At 56.4% G+C, this 11,571-nt stretch overlaps 5 protein-coding genes and 1 non-coding gene across 6 annotated transcripts; 2 read left to right on the forward strand and 4 right to left on the reverse strand.

Annotated features, from left to right (window-relative positions):
• Positions 1-415: 415 nt before the first annotated feature.
• On the reverse strand, positions 416-1,156 carry B0I36DRAFT_350015 (uncharacterized protein; the record flags this gene model as incomplete). The annotated part of the gene is made up of 1 exon (XM_046156852.1): positions 416-1,156. The coding sequence occupies one exon, from the start codon at positions 1,154-1,156 to the stop codon at positions 416-418; it is 741 nt and encodes a 246-aa protein (XP_046011361.1).
• An 857-nt stretch (positions 1,157-2,013) lies between these two features.
• B0I36DRAFT_363666 (uncharacterized protein) lies at positions 2,014-3,540 on the forward strand (the record flags this gene model as incomplete). Its single annotated transcript, XM_046158846.1, has 1 exon — positions 2,014-3,540. One exon carries the CDS (start codon positions 2,014-2,016, stop codon positions 3,538-3,540), a length of 1,527 nt encoding a protein of 508 aa, XP_046011362.1.
• A 729-nt stretch (positions 3,541-4,269) lies between these two features.
• Positions 4,270-6,422, reverse strand: B0I36DRAFT_246176 (nucleotide-diphospho-sugar transferase; the record flags this gene model as incomplete). Its single annotated transcript, XM_046150210.1, has 2 exons — positions 4,270-6,291; positions 6,360-6,422. Coding segments are annotated over 2 exons (2,085 nt in total), but the record flags the coding sequence as incomplete, so codon positions are not given.
• Positions 6,423-7,950: 1,528 nt separating this feature from the next.
• Positions 7,951-9,452, forward strand: B0I36DRAFT_128139 (uncharacterized protein). Its single transcript, XM_046148156.1, has 3 exons — positions 7,951-8,211; positions 8,271-8,382; positions 8,436-9,452. The coding sequence occupies exons 2-3, from the start codon at positions 8,303-8,305 to the stop codon at positions 9,343-9,345; spliced, it is 990 nt and encodes a 329-aa protein (XP_046011364.1). The 5' UTR covers positions 7,951-8,211; positions 8,271-8,302; the 3' UTR covers positions 9,346-9,452.
• A 107-nt stretch (positions 9,453-9,559) lies between these two features.
• On the reverse strand, positions 9,560-10,774 carry B0I36DRAFT_244499 (putative aldo-keto reductase; the record flags this gene model as incomplete). Its single annotated transcript, XM_046150061.1, has 4 exons — positions 9,560-9,795; positions 9,838-10,142; positions 10,317-10,464; positions 10,534-10,774. 4 exons carry the CDS (start codon positions 10,772-10,774, stop codon positions 9,560-9,562), a joined length of 930 nt encoding a protein of 309 aa, XP_046011365.1.
• A 554-nt stretch (positions 10,775-11,328) lies between these two features.
• On the reverse strand, positions 11,329-11,399 carry B0I36DRAFT_t106. Its single transcript has one exon. It is a non-coding gene; the product is annotated as a tRNA-Gly (tRNA).
• Positions 11,400-11,571: the final 172 nt, after the last annotated feature.

An 11,571-nucleotide genomic window follows, 5' to 3' on the forward strand; every position in this document is an offset into this window, starting at 1 on the left:
TTGCTGTTTGTTGCGCACAGTCAGGAGGCTGACTGACTCGACTGGCCGTTTGTCGTGTCAAAGTGGTGTGGAACACGAGTCGCTACGCAAGGGAGGGGGCTACGAAAATTGTCGAGGAGCCAAACCGACAACCAGCCAGGGGCCGGAGCAGTTCTGCAGTGATCTGGGGTTGCTTGTGAGTGCTGCGCCAGTTCCGAGTCGGGACACAACCATCTTTGCCTGGGGAAAATCAGAGCTTGGGCCGATCGGTTAGCTCCAAGTCTCTCTCTTCCGTAAACTCACGCATGCCCCGACAGCGCCCTTCTGTTCCGGCAGGCTGTGTGCATCGTCCGTCCCCACGATCTTTGTTTCTACCCCACGGCCAAGAACGACCGTCGGTGCCTGCATCTGTGGGTATACGAGTGGCGCCACGGATTCAATTGTCTGCGGGATATGAGGCATTTCTCAGCGTCTTTGTCTTCCCCACGATGTGGACGCGGTTGTGCCACCGGATAAAACCCGGTCGGGGTCCTGTCCGACCCGGCTGAAGATTGACGGGTCGGTGTGGAGGCTGGTGCAGCAACAGACAGGCACAGCCTTCCTGGTGTTGCTGTACCGCTTCGCGTGTAGACTGCGCTTGTGGCTGCCCGCGACGACTAGCGACGACGCCTCTCGGGCAAGTCTTTCCTGGAGGTGACAGCTCTCCTCCATGGGTAGAAGTGGCCACACCAAGGAGAGAGTTCTTGTCGTCTCTCCCATACGGCTCAAGACGGCGTCTGTTTTCTCCGGCTGCAGGGACAACAGGGATGAACTCCAGGCCGTGCTGCACAACTGAGCTGTGCTGGAGTCCTGATTGGTGAAGGCTGCAGGTGTTTATTGCTTGTCGCGCAAGAATGGGGGGACGCCCAACCAGCCGAGGGCCATCATGGTTGCAACCTGGTTGGGAAGGTGTAGAGAGGCCCTGAAGCATCGCACAGCAAACGACAAGCACCAGCGAGGAGCGGAGAGGTGGGACGGTGGGCCGGGGAAGCGAGTATGTTGGCAGTAGGCTCACTGCTTCCCCGGAAGGCATGGGCGCAGGACCCCTGACATGCCCAGCTGAGGCTGAGAGATAACCTTTGACGCCAGCGGGGTTCACAACTATCAGTGTCTCTGCCACTCGTTTACCATCGCCCATATGAGTAGGAACCGGGAGAGCCAGGACTGCGGCTTCCTACGTTACTTTTCAACTATCGAGCCAAGGAAGCCAACGTGAGGTCGAGTAAATCATCGTGACATACTGGCCCCCGGACTTTGCCCGTGAGATGTCGAGTCAAACAACCCAGCCCACCCAGCGATAGCCAAGACAGCCACAGAGCATCCTAAAGCCTCGACCAGCCCGATAAGACACGCGGCCATCCACAGCCAAACAGGCTAAGCTCCAAGCAGGACGACCGCTCCTGAGCCCTGGCCTGAACCGCCCCTGCCCCTGCATCTGCATGCCACGGCCAGGGCCCAGCGCCCCGGAACTCTCGACAGGGTCGACGCCAACATTCTAGACTCTCGCTTGTGTGAGACAACAGAAACAACTTATCATCTCACCCGCGAGCAGCTCGTTCTCCCCCCCTTCGCCTGCCCCACGCCATACTTAGTGCATCTGCCAGGCACGCCGTAATGCCCCGGCGCATCGGCTCCGTCGCCGGTTGCCAGTTGCGTATCCCCAATGGGCTAGACTCCATGGCTAGCGGCTGGCGAAGGGATAACAAAGCCTGTCGACATGTGGGAAAGACATGGCGTTTGTCCAGATGTCCACCGACAAGTCTCTGTCTCCCCCACACGGCTCGATGGGGTTGAAGCTGATAAACTGCCATGTTCCTGCATAACCTGACTCTTGCCACCTTCTTCTTGACTTGTGTGCCTGGTTGATCCTCACAAGGTCGTGCTGACTTGATTTGTCTCTGGACCACTGCAGAGGTTGAGCCTTTGATTGTGCGTTTCCTCCTGCCAGACTTTCTCTCTCTTGTTTGGCTGCTTCACACGAACCAAGACACCATCATGTCTCTGGGAACTCTCCGCGCCAAGGCTGTGCTGGACAAGCCTTCACATCTCTACTGTGGCTCTTCCGAGCCCATCACTGGCCGCGTGTGCCTGTGGTACGAGCCAGGCAAAGGTCTGCCGGCGGACCACGAGCTGTTTGGCCCTCTGCGCATCAGCGTCATCTTCCACGGCCGCCTCAAGACCAAAATCCTCGACACCAACCACGTCCACCGTGGCCGCGTGCCTCTGTTCAGCAAGACCAAGGAGATCTTCAATGGCTCGATCCGCATCACCAAGGGCGACTGCCAGGGCCAGCGCTTCGAGCTGACCCTCCCCGAACGGATCGAGACCAAGGCCCTGCACGCCTGGGACGAGGACGATGCCCGGTTCGACCTGGACCTGCGGCAGACGCTCCCGCCCTCGACCAAGACGTCGAGCACTCGCTTTAACAACCGCTTCAACGCCTTTGTCGAGTACAAGCTGAGCCTGCGCGTCACCATGCCCGACATGCGGGTCAAGATCGTGGTCCCGGAGCCTGCCTACGAGCCCAGCATCCGCTACGAGCAGCCCCGCGTGTCCCGCCGGGTCCGGGCCCGGAGACTCGAGTTCCGGGGCGAGTTCAGCATCCCGCAGACCTCTCTGGAGCCCGAGGCAGGAGCCCCAGCCGCGCCGGCGAAGAAGCGGCTCGGCATATTCCCGCCGGGCAAGACGATTGGGTGCATCTACGACTGGGCGTACTCGGTGCCCACACACATTCACCGCTCCGAGTACACGCGGATCAAGGTGGCGGTCAAGCCCCGCGAGGGCAGCTTCTCCCCGGACATCACACCCCCGGGAGTGACAGTCAAGGATTATACCGTCAAGCTGGTCTCGGTCGTCCACGCCCGCGCCCCGACACACATCATCAGCAGCCCGCATGCTGTGACGACAACCTGCGTGTCCAGCACTTCATCCTCATCGCCATCCTCGTCGCCATCGTCACCATCTTCTTCTTCATCATCAGCAAATCCCACGCATGGATCCGCCGCCCAGCCGCCACCACCGGCCCTCTCCGAGCCCTTTGGGCCCTCCAACGCGTGGACGCACTACCTCGACCTGCCGGGAACCGCCCACGTGTCGTCCTCGTTCCGCACAATCTCGATCCGCCAGGTGCACCGGCTCGAGATCAGCATGACGCTCGCCGTGGCGGGCCAGACGGCGCACATCCAGAAGACGCTGGGCGTCACGATCCACGCCCCGCTCGAGCTCCCCAGCGACATCATGGAGGATCTGCCCGTGTACCACGAGATCGCCGCCGAGGGCGAGGACGTCATCATGGCCGTCGGGCCCGCGACACAGCAGGAGGAGGAGGAGGAGGGTCTGAATGACGAGGACGCATACGGGGACAGAGACGGGGACGGAGACCAGCTGCCGCCCGCGTATGCGTCGCACGCCGAGTGGCGATTCACCCCCGTGGAAGGGCTCCTCCCACCTCCAGGAGAACCAGAGGCAATCGACCTCCCAGCGGCCATGGCAGCGGCGCCTCCCATTGCTGCGGCCGCCTAACGATTTATTTTCATGTTATTCCTTGAGCACTTTTCCTTTGTTCGACCCAAGAAGGGACGAGAAAAGACTCTTGTTGATTCACGATGTTTCACGCCTGTATATGCCCCCGTCATGATCTTTTCTCTCAGTCCTTCTTCTTCTTCTCGCCAGCGGTTTGTTGTCGTTGCCTCTTGGTTTTGTTCTCCGTCTTTGCCTTCTAGATAGCGTTCCACTTTATTGCTTTCCCTCGTTCACTCGGCTTGGTTCTACATAGATGTTGAGGATTTCCGTGGCAGTCCAGGTTTAGCAATAAACGATACAATCGTCTACAACAAGCAGCGCACGCATGTGATCCACGAACCGAGCGTATCTGATCTCTGCAGTGAGAGAGAAACTCCGGCCATATGCCATCTTTTCTGCGCTCCACTAATCTTATGACGAGGCCGCCCCCTCAGCTTCCACCAGGCGTCTATCTGACGAGAAGTTTGTCGAAGCTTACTCGCCGTTTGCATGGAGGCCAGTGATTGGTACTGTAGCGAGAAACGCCGTGCATGCGTTGGTCTTTCAACGCTGGGACAAACCTGCTTGGCGTCTCGCAAGAACAACTGTCATTCCATGCCTATTACCTCCAGGGACAAACGACCTCACATAGATCATCGCACTCCGCCACGGTAGTAAACAAGGCGTGCTTCTTAATGATGGCGACGATATTCGTGCTTGTTCTATCCCGAGTTCCCAAATCTCCGCTTCCTACTCATCGTCCTCATCACTGCTCTCCTCGTCCGCATTCTCGAGCCACTCTACCAGGACCTTGCACTTCTCTCGCACGGCACTCATCGCCTCGTCTCCTGCCTGGCTGCGCTCGTCGCCCCACCAGCCCACGATTCCTTCCTCCTCGAGGATGTCGAGGTCGTACATGTGCTGGAACAGCGCCGCGAGCAGGCTGCCCGCCTTCGTCGCCTCGACAATCTTGACGGTGCTCGCACAGGCCTTTTGCACCGCCAGCGCAAACTCGACCTGCTCCGAGACATCCTCGCCACCGACGCCGACCTCGGAGACAAACTCCGAGGCGCCCTTCTTGGCCGTCAGGACCTGCTTGGCCGCACGCGAAGCGTCGAGCGCGCCGGTCTCGGCATTCATCAGCTCCGTGCCGTGTCGCACAAACGCTGTGGCCACGGCGCGGCGCATGGCGGCGTCCGAGGCGTTGTTGGCCAGGCGCAGCGAGGTAAACTCGAGCTTCTCGGCACTGAAGTCGCTCGTGGGGTTGCGGAGGGCTTCCAGCAAGCCGTGCACAGCATCGGCGTGGAATGAGGAGAAGTTGGCATTGCCCGAGTCGTCCGATGCAAACGATGATAACCGGGAGCGCTCTGTAGGTTGTGAGAAGCCGGCTTGTGAGTCGTCGTCGGATAACAGGTCGTCATCAGCCAACGTTGAGACCGATGAAGTCTCGATGTCGAACATGGACAGATGCAAGCGGAGTGAAGTCTGCAGCCTCGCAGGATCCTCATCATCAACCTCATCCTCTTCCGGATTGCGGAATGAGGCCCCCTTTCCTGAAGATCCCACCAAGCTGGTATCCGGCTGCACAGGCTCAAGGTTGTGCGATAGTAAAGCAATCCTTGTCTGCGGCTGGATCGTGATGTTGTCGCTGATCTGGACGCCAAAGGACAATAGCGACTCCGATCCTACTTGCGACCGGCTGCCAATCTTGCCCATGTCCGCAATGACGGCATGCTCGATCACGGCATCATCTTCAATGGTCACGTCGTGCCAGATGTAGCTGTCCGTTATCCGCACGTTGCGCCCGATCCGGCAATTCCGACCTAGTACCGAGTTCGATATCGTGCTGCCCTGGTCGATTCGTGTGTCGCGACCAATGATGCAATCTTCAACTTGCGCGTCAGCAGCAATGGAGACGTCATCCTCAGCATGCACGTTTCCAGACTGAAGTTGATACGTTTGGCCCCTCATGAAGTTGGACTCTGGGCAGAACGGGTAGGTCCATCCCCGGATGACATCCCGACTGATGGCGTCGTACATCTGCAGGTTTGATGCTCGCGCCTCATATCCTTCTGTAACAATCTCTGTGTGTATCATCTTGCCGTTGAGTTCAAAGTCTTTCAGCACGCCGTGAAGGAAATTGGCTCGAGGCAGCTCGTAGTCAAAACTCTCGGACCAAAGTGCCAGCACGTCCGGTGTGCAGATGTCGATTTGGGCATCGATGAGGTCCGTCCTGATCTGTAGTTCGGGGTTTTTGAGAAAGTCGGGGTCGAGTATCGCGTAGTGGTCGCTCTGTAGGGGGTGCATCTCCTCGTAGTGTAGACAGCGCTTCGCCTTGGGATCGACCACAAAGACAGGCGTCAAGCCTGCGGATCTGCTGTTGTGTTCCTCCTCACCCGTCTCCCGAAGGATCATGGTCATGCATGAGTCACGATTGGCCTCTCTCCGTGCACGATGCGCTGCAAGCGCGCCGTCGAGAGGAATGTTGGACACGACATCACCGTGCACCAAAATGAAATCGCCGCCGATGATGTTCCGCTTATCGAGATCTCGAAGGAAGTCGCCAATCGACCGGGCATCCGCTACACGAATGAATTCGAGGGCCGCAAAGGGAGTGGTTCTTGACGCCGTGGACCATCTCGAGTCGTGGATATATCGCTCTATTTGCTCGTGGTGGGCGCCGCAGTAGATGAAGACATCTTGCACGCCGTTCATGGCAAGGTACTCGAGGGTGTATTCGATCAGAGGCACGTTGGCGAGAGGAAGCAGACACTACCAAAGGTACAATTAGCATCACTACTAGACATCACGGAAGAAATGGTCGGGCAAAGTGGACTCACTCTTGGCTTCTCGAGGGTGAAGGGCTGGAAACGGTCTTGAAAGCTGTCGGCGATGATCTGGAGACGCGTGTCATACAGTCGTTAGCAGTGAGCCTTGCGACTATGTCGTCACTCGCAAAAGAAGACGCGGGATACGGATAGCGGGGCACCGAGTACGCACAACGGCCTGGAGCACATCTTCGCGCTTCTCGTCACCGGCAGCGCCTCCCTTGCCAGCCTTCTTGCCGGCGGCTGCTTTAGGAGCCATGGTGGAGGCAGGTGTCGATTGCTGGAGTTCGCGGAGTTAGCCAGAGAAAGCTTGAACGGTCGTGATGCGCTGGACAGCTCACAGCTGCGAAACGCTTGGTGGTTGTGAGTCAACCACTCAAAAAATCCCATGGAGGGGCATGTGGGGGCCCGCTCGGCAACGGCAGTGTGCAAGCTCCGCGATTACATAAGCACAAACAGGTCAAGTCACATCGCGCTGTGCGAAGGATCTCGGGAGCCTCCTGACGCAGGTGACTTCTGGATATCCGTGAGACGCACCACAGACGCATGCCACGTCGCCAACTGAGGCTGCGTGCCTGCCGTCACGACGCGAAGGCCACTTTGTAAACGAAGTTGAACTTGGCTTTTTAAACCATGATCACTCTGATGCCACCGCCGACCTGATACTGGTACTGCTTGGCCAAGCCTAGGCAGCGGCGAGCCCACCATACAGATCCCTGTCGCGCAACGTATTTCGCCCCCAACTGTCAGCATTGCGAGGCTTGGCCCCCCCAGGCTTCCTTCCGGTGTTCGTATCGCCGAGCTGCCGTTTGAACAGACCGTTCACGACAGCTGCAGGAGCTGTAGGATTGCGTCATGGAGCCTACCTGCATGCCACGCTCAAGAGGCTGCCAGGCTGGTCACATACAACCTGCAGTATATGCGAATGACCTGCCGGTTGATGCCTATTTATGCTTATTTATGCTTATGTTATCGTGAGATTGGATCGACTAGGGCGGCATGGCTGTCATCCTGCTCCCCTGCCACCACAAGATCCGCCTGGGCCGAACTTCTACTACTCTTTCATGCTTATTGCCAGCCCCTCTTGGTGCTGGTCCCTAGGGGCTGTCTCAATCTCCAGTGCTTCGCCAACGCCATGTCTTCCGCCGACTTTGGGTTGCATGATCGAAGCCTCGTCCACCCTTCAACGCCCCTGCACATATCCAGAATGTACCACGTTCAGACAGCACAGCCCAACAACGGCATCGTGGTCAGCACGCATAAGAACTTCAAGGTTCTGCGAGAGCGCCACAATGGCACGCCTTGGGTGAATATGTCTTCGAAAGAGGCAAGCCAGCAAATATTCGCTCAAATTGTTGGCAAACGGAAGCCTGGCAGGAAGCCGGCAGCCCACCGCGCAGCTCGCGCGCCCGGGTCCAAGTCAGACATCAGAAACCCACACGATCATGTGCATGATTGTCTCTCGATAGACCGTGAAACGGGTTCCTACTCACGGAAGACTTTGGGCGTTTACACAATACCAAGAACTTTGCTCCCGCCCAGCGAGCTCATGGCTGTTCACATTCTGCCTGCCAGCATGTTCTCGAGCCCAATACGCTTCTACCCCCAAGGTTCTCTTCCAATGGTCCCACCTGTAGCCGCAGGACTTCAGAACCTGATCTCGGAGGCAGTGGTGCGACGATCAATCACGGCAATGACGTCTTTGTTCGACATATTGCATCGTGGTGGTCGAGCACTCGATGACTTAGACGAAAGGCGGTCACACTTAAGCCAACTCACCAGATTTCTGATCAGCGGCTTTCAGCGCGGGCTTGATTGGCAGGTCGTCATCGTTCAGTCCATAGGCACTCTTGCGTTGCTCGCTGTTGGTTTGCGCTTCCCCGTTGAACAACTTGGTCAGATGCTAATATTTGAAATAGACAGTGACGGGGAAGTACAACGAGTGGCAGCTACATATGGACGGACTCGTCAGACTTATGGCGTCGACAGGCGGCTTGCATATGTTTCCGCCATTAGTCCAACTACACATCCGGAAGTGAGTGCTCATATCGCGCATCGCAGGGTATCGGTGCTGATGATTAGTTCAAGAGCCGACATCAAGGGTGCTTTTGAGCGGATAGAGCAACCCAGATTTTCATTCTCGTGGGCTTATGAGCCGATCTGGTCATCTCTATCATCAGAGACACGGGACCACTGTGCCAACAGAGTCCGGGCAGTCTTTTCGCAAAGCAGCATCGATTCGACTGTGAGAGAGACTTTCGTGGAGATAGCGTATATGGCTCATGTCACAGAGACCGCTTCGAAGACGGGGACCATGCAACGGATTGAGCTTCCCAGGCTAACCGAGTCCCATTTTTACTTGATCAACCGTTTGCTCACATCCCCTCGGATGCTCACACCTTCCGAGGCGTTCATTCATTTGCGGAGCACAGACATGACGCAAGACCATTTTGTGGTTGACAGCAAACGGTTTTTTGTGCTCAGCATCAGCGACTCAGTGGAAGAAGCACTGAGGATCTCGGGACTACTATTCTTCAAGATGGTCAAAGGAGGCGCCCGTGAGAGATGGGACCAACATGTCAACCATTTATGGTTGTTGAATGGACACCTTCGTCGAATTTCAGTGTGGTTGCATGGCTACAACCGGGGCTCGCCCTCGTCCAGCAAGGACATCTCCTGCATGCACATCCACGACAGTACAGAGTATCATCCCGTCCTGAGCGCCCGCGGGTTGCTGATATGGGCAAGTCTGATTGGCGAGGCGGCTGCTGCAGCAAGCGAAAGAGAGGTTTGGATATGGCCGCGACCATACGCGGCCGATCCCGGCATATATCGTGAAATACTGGCAGAGCTGCTTGGCTCCGCGAGCGACGTTTCCGATGCTAGTCTCCCCGAGGAAGACCTAGAATTCTGCCGTATCTTCCACCTTGGCATCCTGCAGAACTTCTTCTGGGATGTGAGAGCAGAAATATCACGCGTACTTCATGGGAAGCCTTAGGTCTGCCCAAGCTGACCCTGTCGTGGACGCGAGATGTAAGGTCTTCATACAGTACAGCATTGAATTCCTAGCGGGCACTTCTTGACAAGAGTTTCACATAAGGCGCATTCCACTCATGTTTATTTACAATATACCCCATTTTGACTTTCGCAAGACAACTGGTGGCAAAGCTTGCCATGAAGCATTCCTGAATGGACCTCCGCTTCCTGGAACTTCAGGCTTTGTTCCATTTGTACGTCGCTCCCGCCGTCCCACCATGATCAAGCCCACCAAGGGCGCTCATTTCGGCACCATCAAGCTCGAAATCAAAGACGTCGGCATTTTCGCGTATCCTCTCCGGTCTAGAGCTCTTGGGCAGGGCAACAAACCCCTTCTGCAGACTCCACCGGATCAGCACCTGCGCCCGCGTCTTGCCATGCTTCCGTGCAATTCGAACCAGGGCACTCTTGTCTCCATGCTTATCGCGCTCATCGTCGACATCATCAGCCGCACTGTCCACAAAATACTTTCCTTGCGCAAGAGGAGCAAAAGCCTCAACGACAATCCCGTGCGAAGCGCAGTACTCGGTCAACTCAGCCTGTTGAAACCAAGGATGTACTTCGATCTGGTTGACGCATGGCGGCCAAGTGTTCCTGGCGTAGGTCTTCATCTCCTCAATGTGCTCAATGCGGTAATTGCTCACGCCGATACTGCGCGCGCGACCTTCGCGCTGGAGGCGTTCAAGGGCGTGCCAGAGAGCCTTGCGGGCCTGGAGGGTGGATGGAGGCTGGTGAATGAGGAGGAGATCGACGTATGGGCTTGCTGGGGACTTTGAATGTGGCGGCCTTCGTGATGTGTCATGGGATGCTGTGGATTGGGCATCTGTGGTCTTGCGTTTCTTTGGGCGTGGTCCCCGGCCCTCCTCTGTTTCCATTCCAGCACCATGCTTATCCTCGGGGTTGACCGTGCTTCCCAAAGTTGTTGTTGTAGACACGCATGATTCCGCTGTGCCAGCCAGCCTCTCGACGCACTTCAGCGCCGTCTTGTAGTCCCGCTCTTCATCACCCGTGCTTTCGCGAATCTTTGTCGTCAAGAAGATATCTTTCCTTGACAGCGTGCGGTCGGTCGTGCTTATACGACCTACTGTCGCTGAATCATATTCCAACTCGGTTCCAACCGTTCCAAGAATGAATGCGCCGACGGCTTCACAGACCTGTGGCTCGTTTCGATATAGCCTGGCCGTGTCAATGTGGCGGTATCCAGCCTCAAGGGCGGCGCGGCACGCAGCCTGGCATACCCCGTCTGGCGACGGCTTGATGCGGTATACACCTAGGCCGAGGATGGGAATTCTCCTGTATTCTCTGCCAGGCTCTTCGCTGTGCTTGTCTGGGTTTGTCGCGGTGATGAGGGGGAGACTGGAGGTGATGCCAAGTGCCGGATGTTTGGACATTGTGGGGCTGCTACAAAGGTGCTCGAGGCTGATTCTCAAGGAGGTTTCTTTCCCGATAAGGAGTTATGTGTTTTCCCTGTGTATGCAGTTCTCTACTGTCTCCAGCCGGGCTACTTCAAGGATCCAGATTCCGGTCATTGGAGAAGTGTTCGTGGTCCATCTGAAAGATACCGGTCATGAGTCATCAATCTCACTGTACTGCCAATCAAACCCCCACATACCAAAATATGCAATGGCGTGTGTTGAACGACTCTACACAACAATTCCCCGATCGTTGTCTAGAACTGTTGCGCCACGAAACATTGCCTGCAAGCAGCATTGGAGTCAGTGGCGGATGGAACTGGATAAGCCGTCTAGTGTGGGGGCACTTGAGTCACGATTTAGCCCAGTGTGGCTTGTATGTGAGTGAGCCTTCTGCGCTCCGCCGTCCAAAAGACGTCCAAAAGAAATTGACATCTGCGCCATTTGAAACGGCCTCCAACTGCTGTGATTCGGATTGCGTGAGTGCAGACTGGGAGCGACCCTGAGTTGTATGCAACAAAAAGCATCAAAAATGCATCAGCCGTGAATCGAACACGGGGCCCATCGATGGCAACGATGGATTTTACCACTAAACCACTAATGCTATGAAAAAGGCTTACGTTATCACCCTCAATATAGCAAAACCCATAAATGGATCATGAAGTGACTCTCAATGACCTCGGGACTTGCTCACAGTCAGATGTACATTGCGGTACATATCGACGACTCTCACGATGCAACAATGCTGCAAGCATCCTCCGCAGTGAGCTTTTAGG

This window comes from Microdochium trichocladiopsis (assembly GCF_020744255.1).
Source record: "Microdochium trichocladiopsis strain MPI-CAGE-CH-0230 chromosome Unknown B0I36scaffold_6, whole genome shotgun sequence".
NCBI lineage: Eukaryota > Fungi > Ascomycota > Sordariomycetes > Xylariales > Microdochiaceae > Microdochium > Microdochium trichocladiopsis.

Bases quoted from the DNA above. Each gene is read 5' to 3' on its own strand.
- B0I36DRAFT_128139 (XM_046148156.1), top strand. From the start codon at position 8,303: ATGGACGGACTCGTCAGACTTATGGCGTCGACAGGCGGCTTGCATATG. The intron at 8,383-8,435 runs GTGAGTGCTCAT...GATTAGTTCAAG, and splicing joins GTCCAACTACACATCCGGAA to AGCCGACATCAAGGGTGCTT.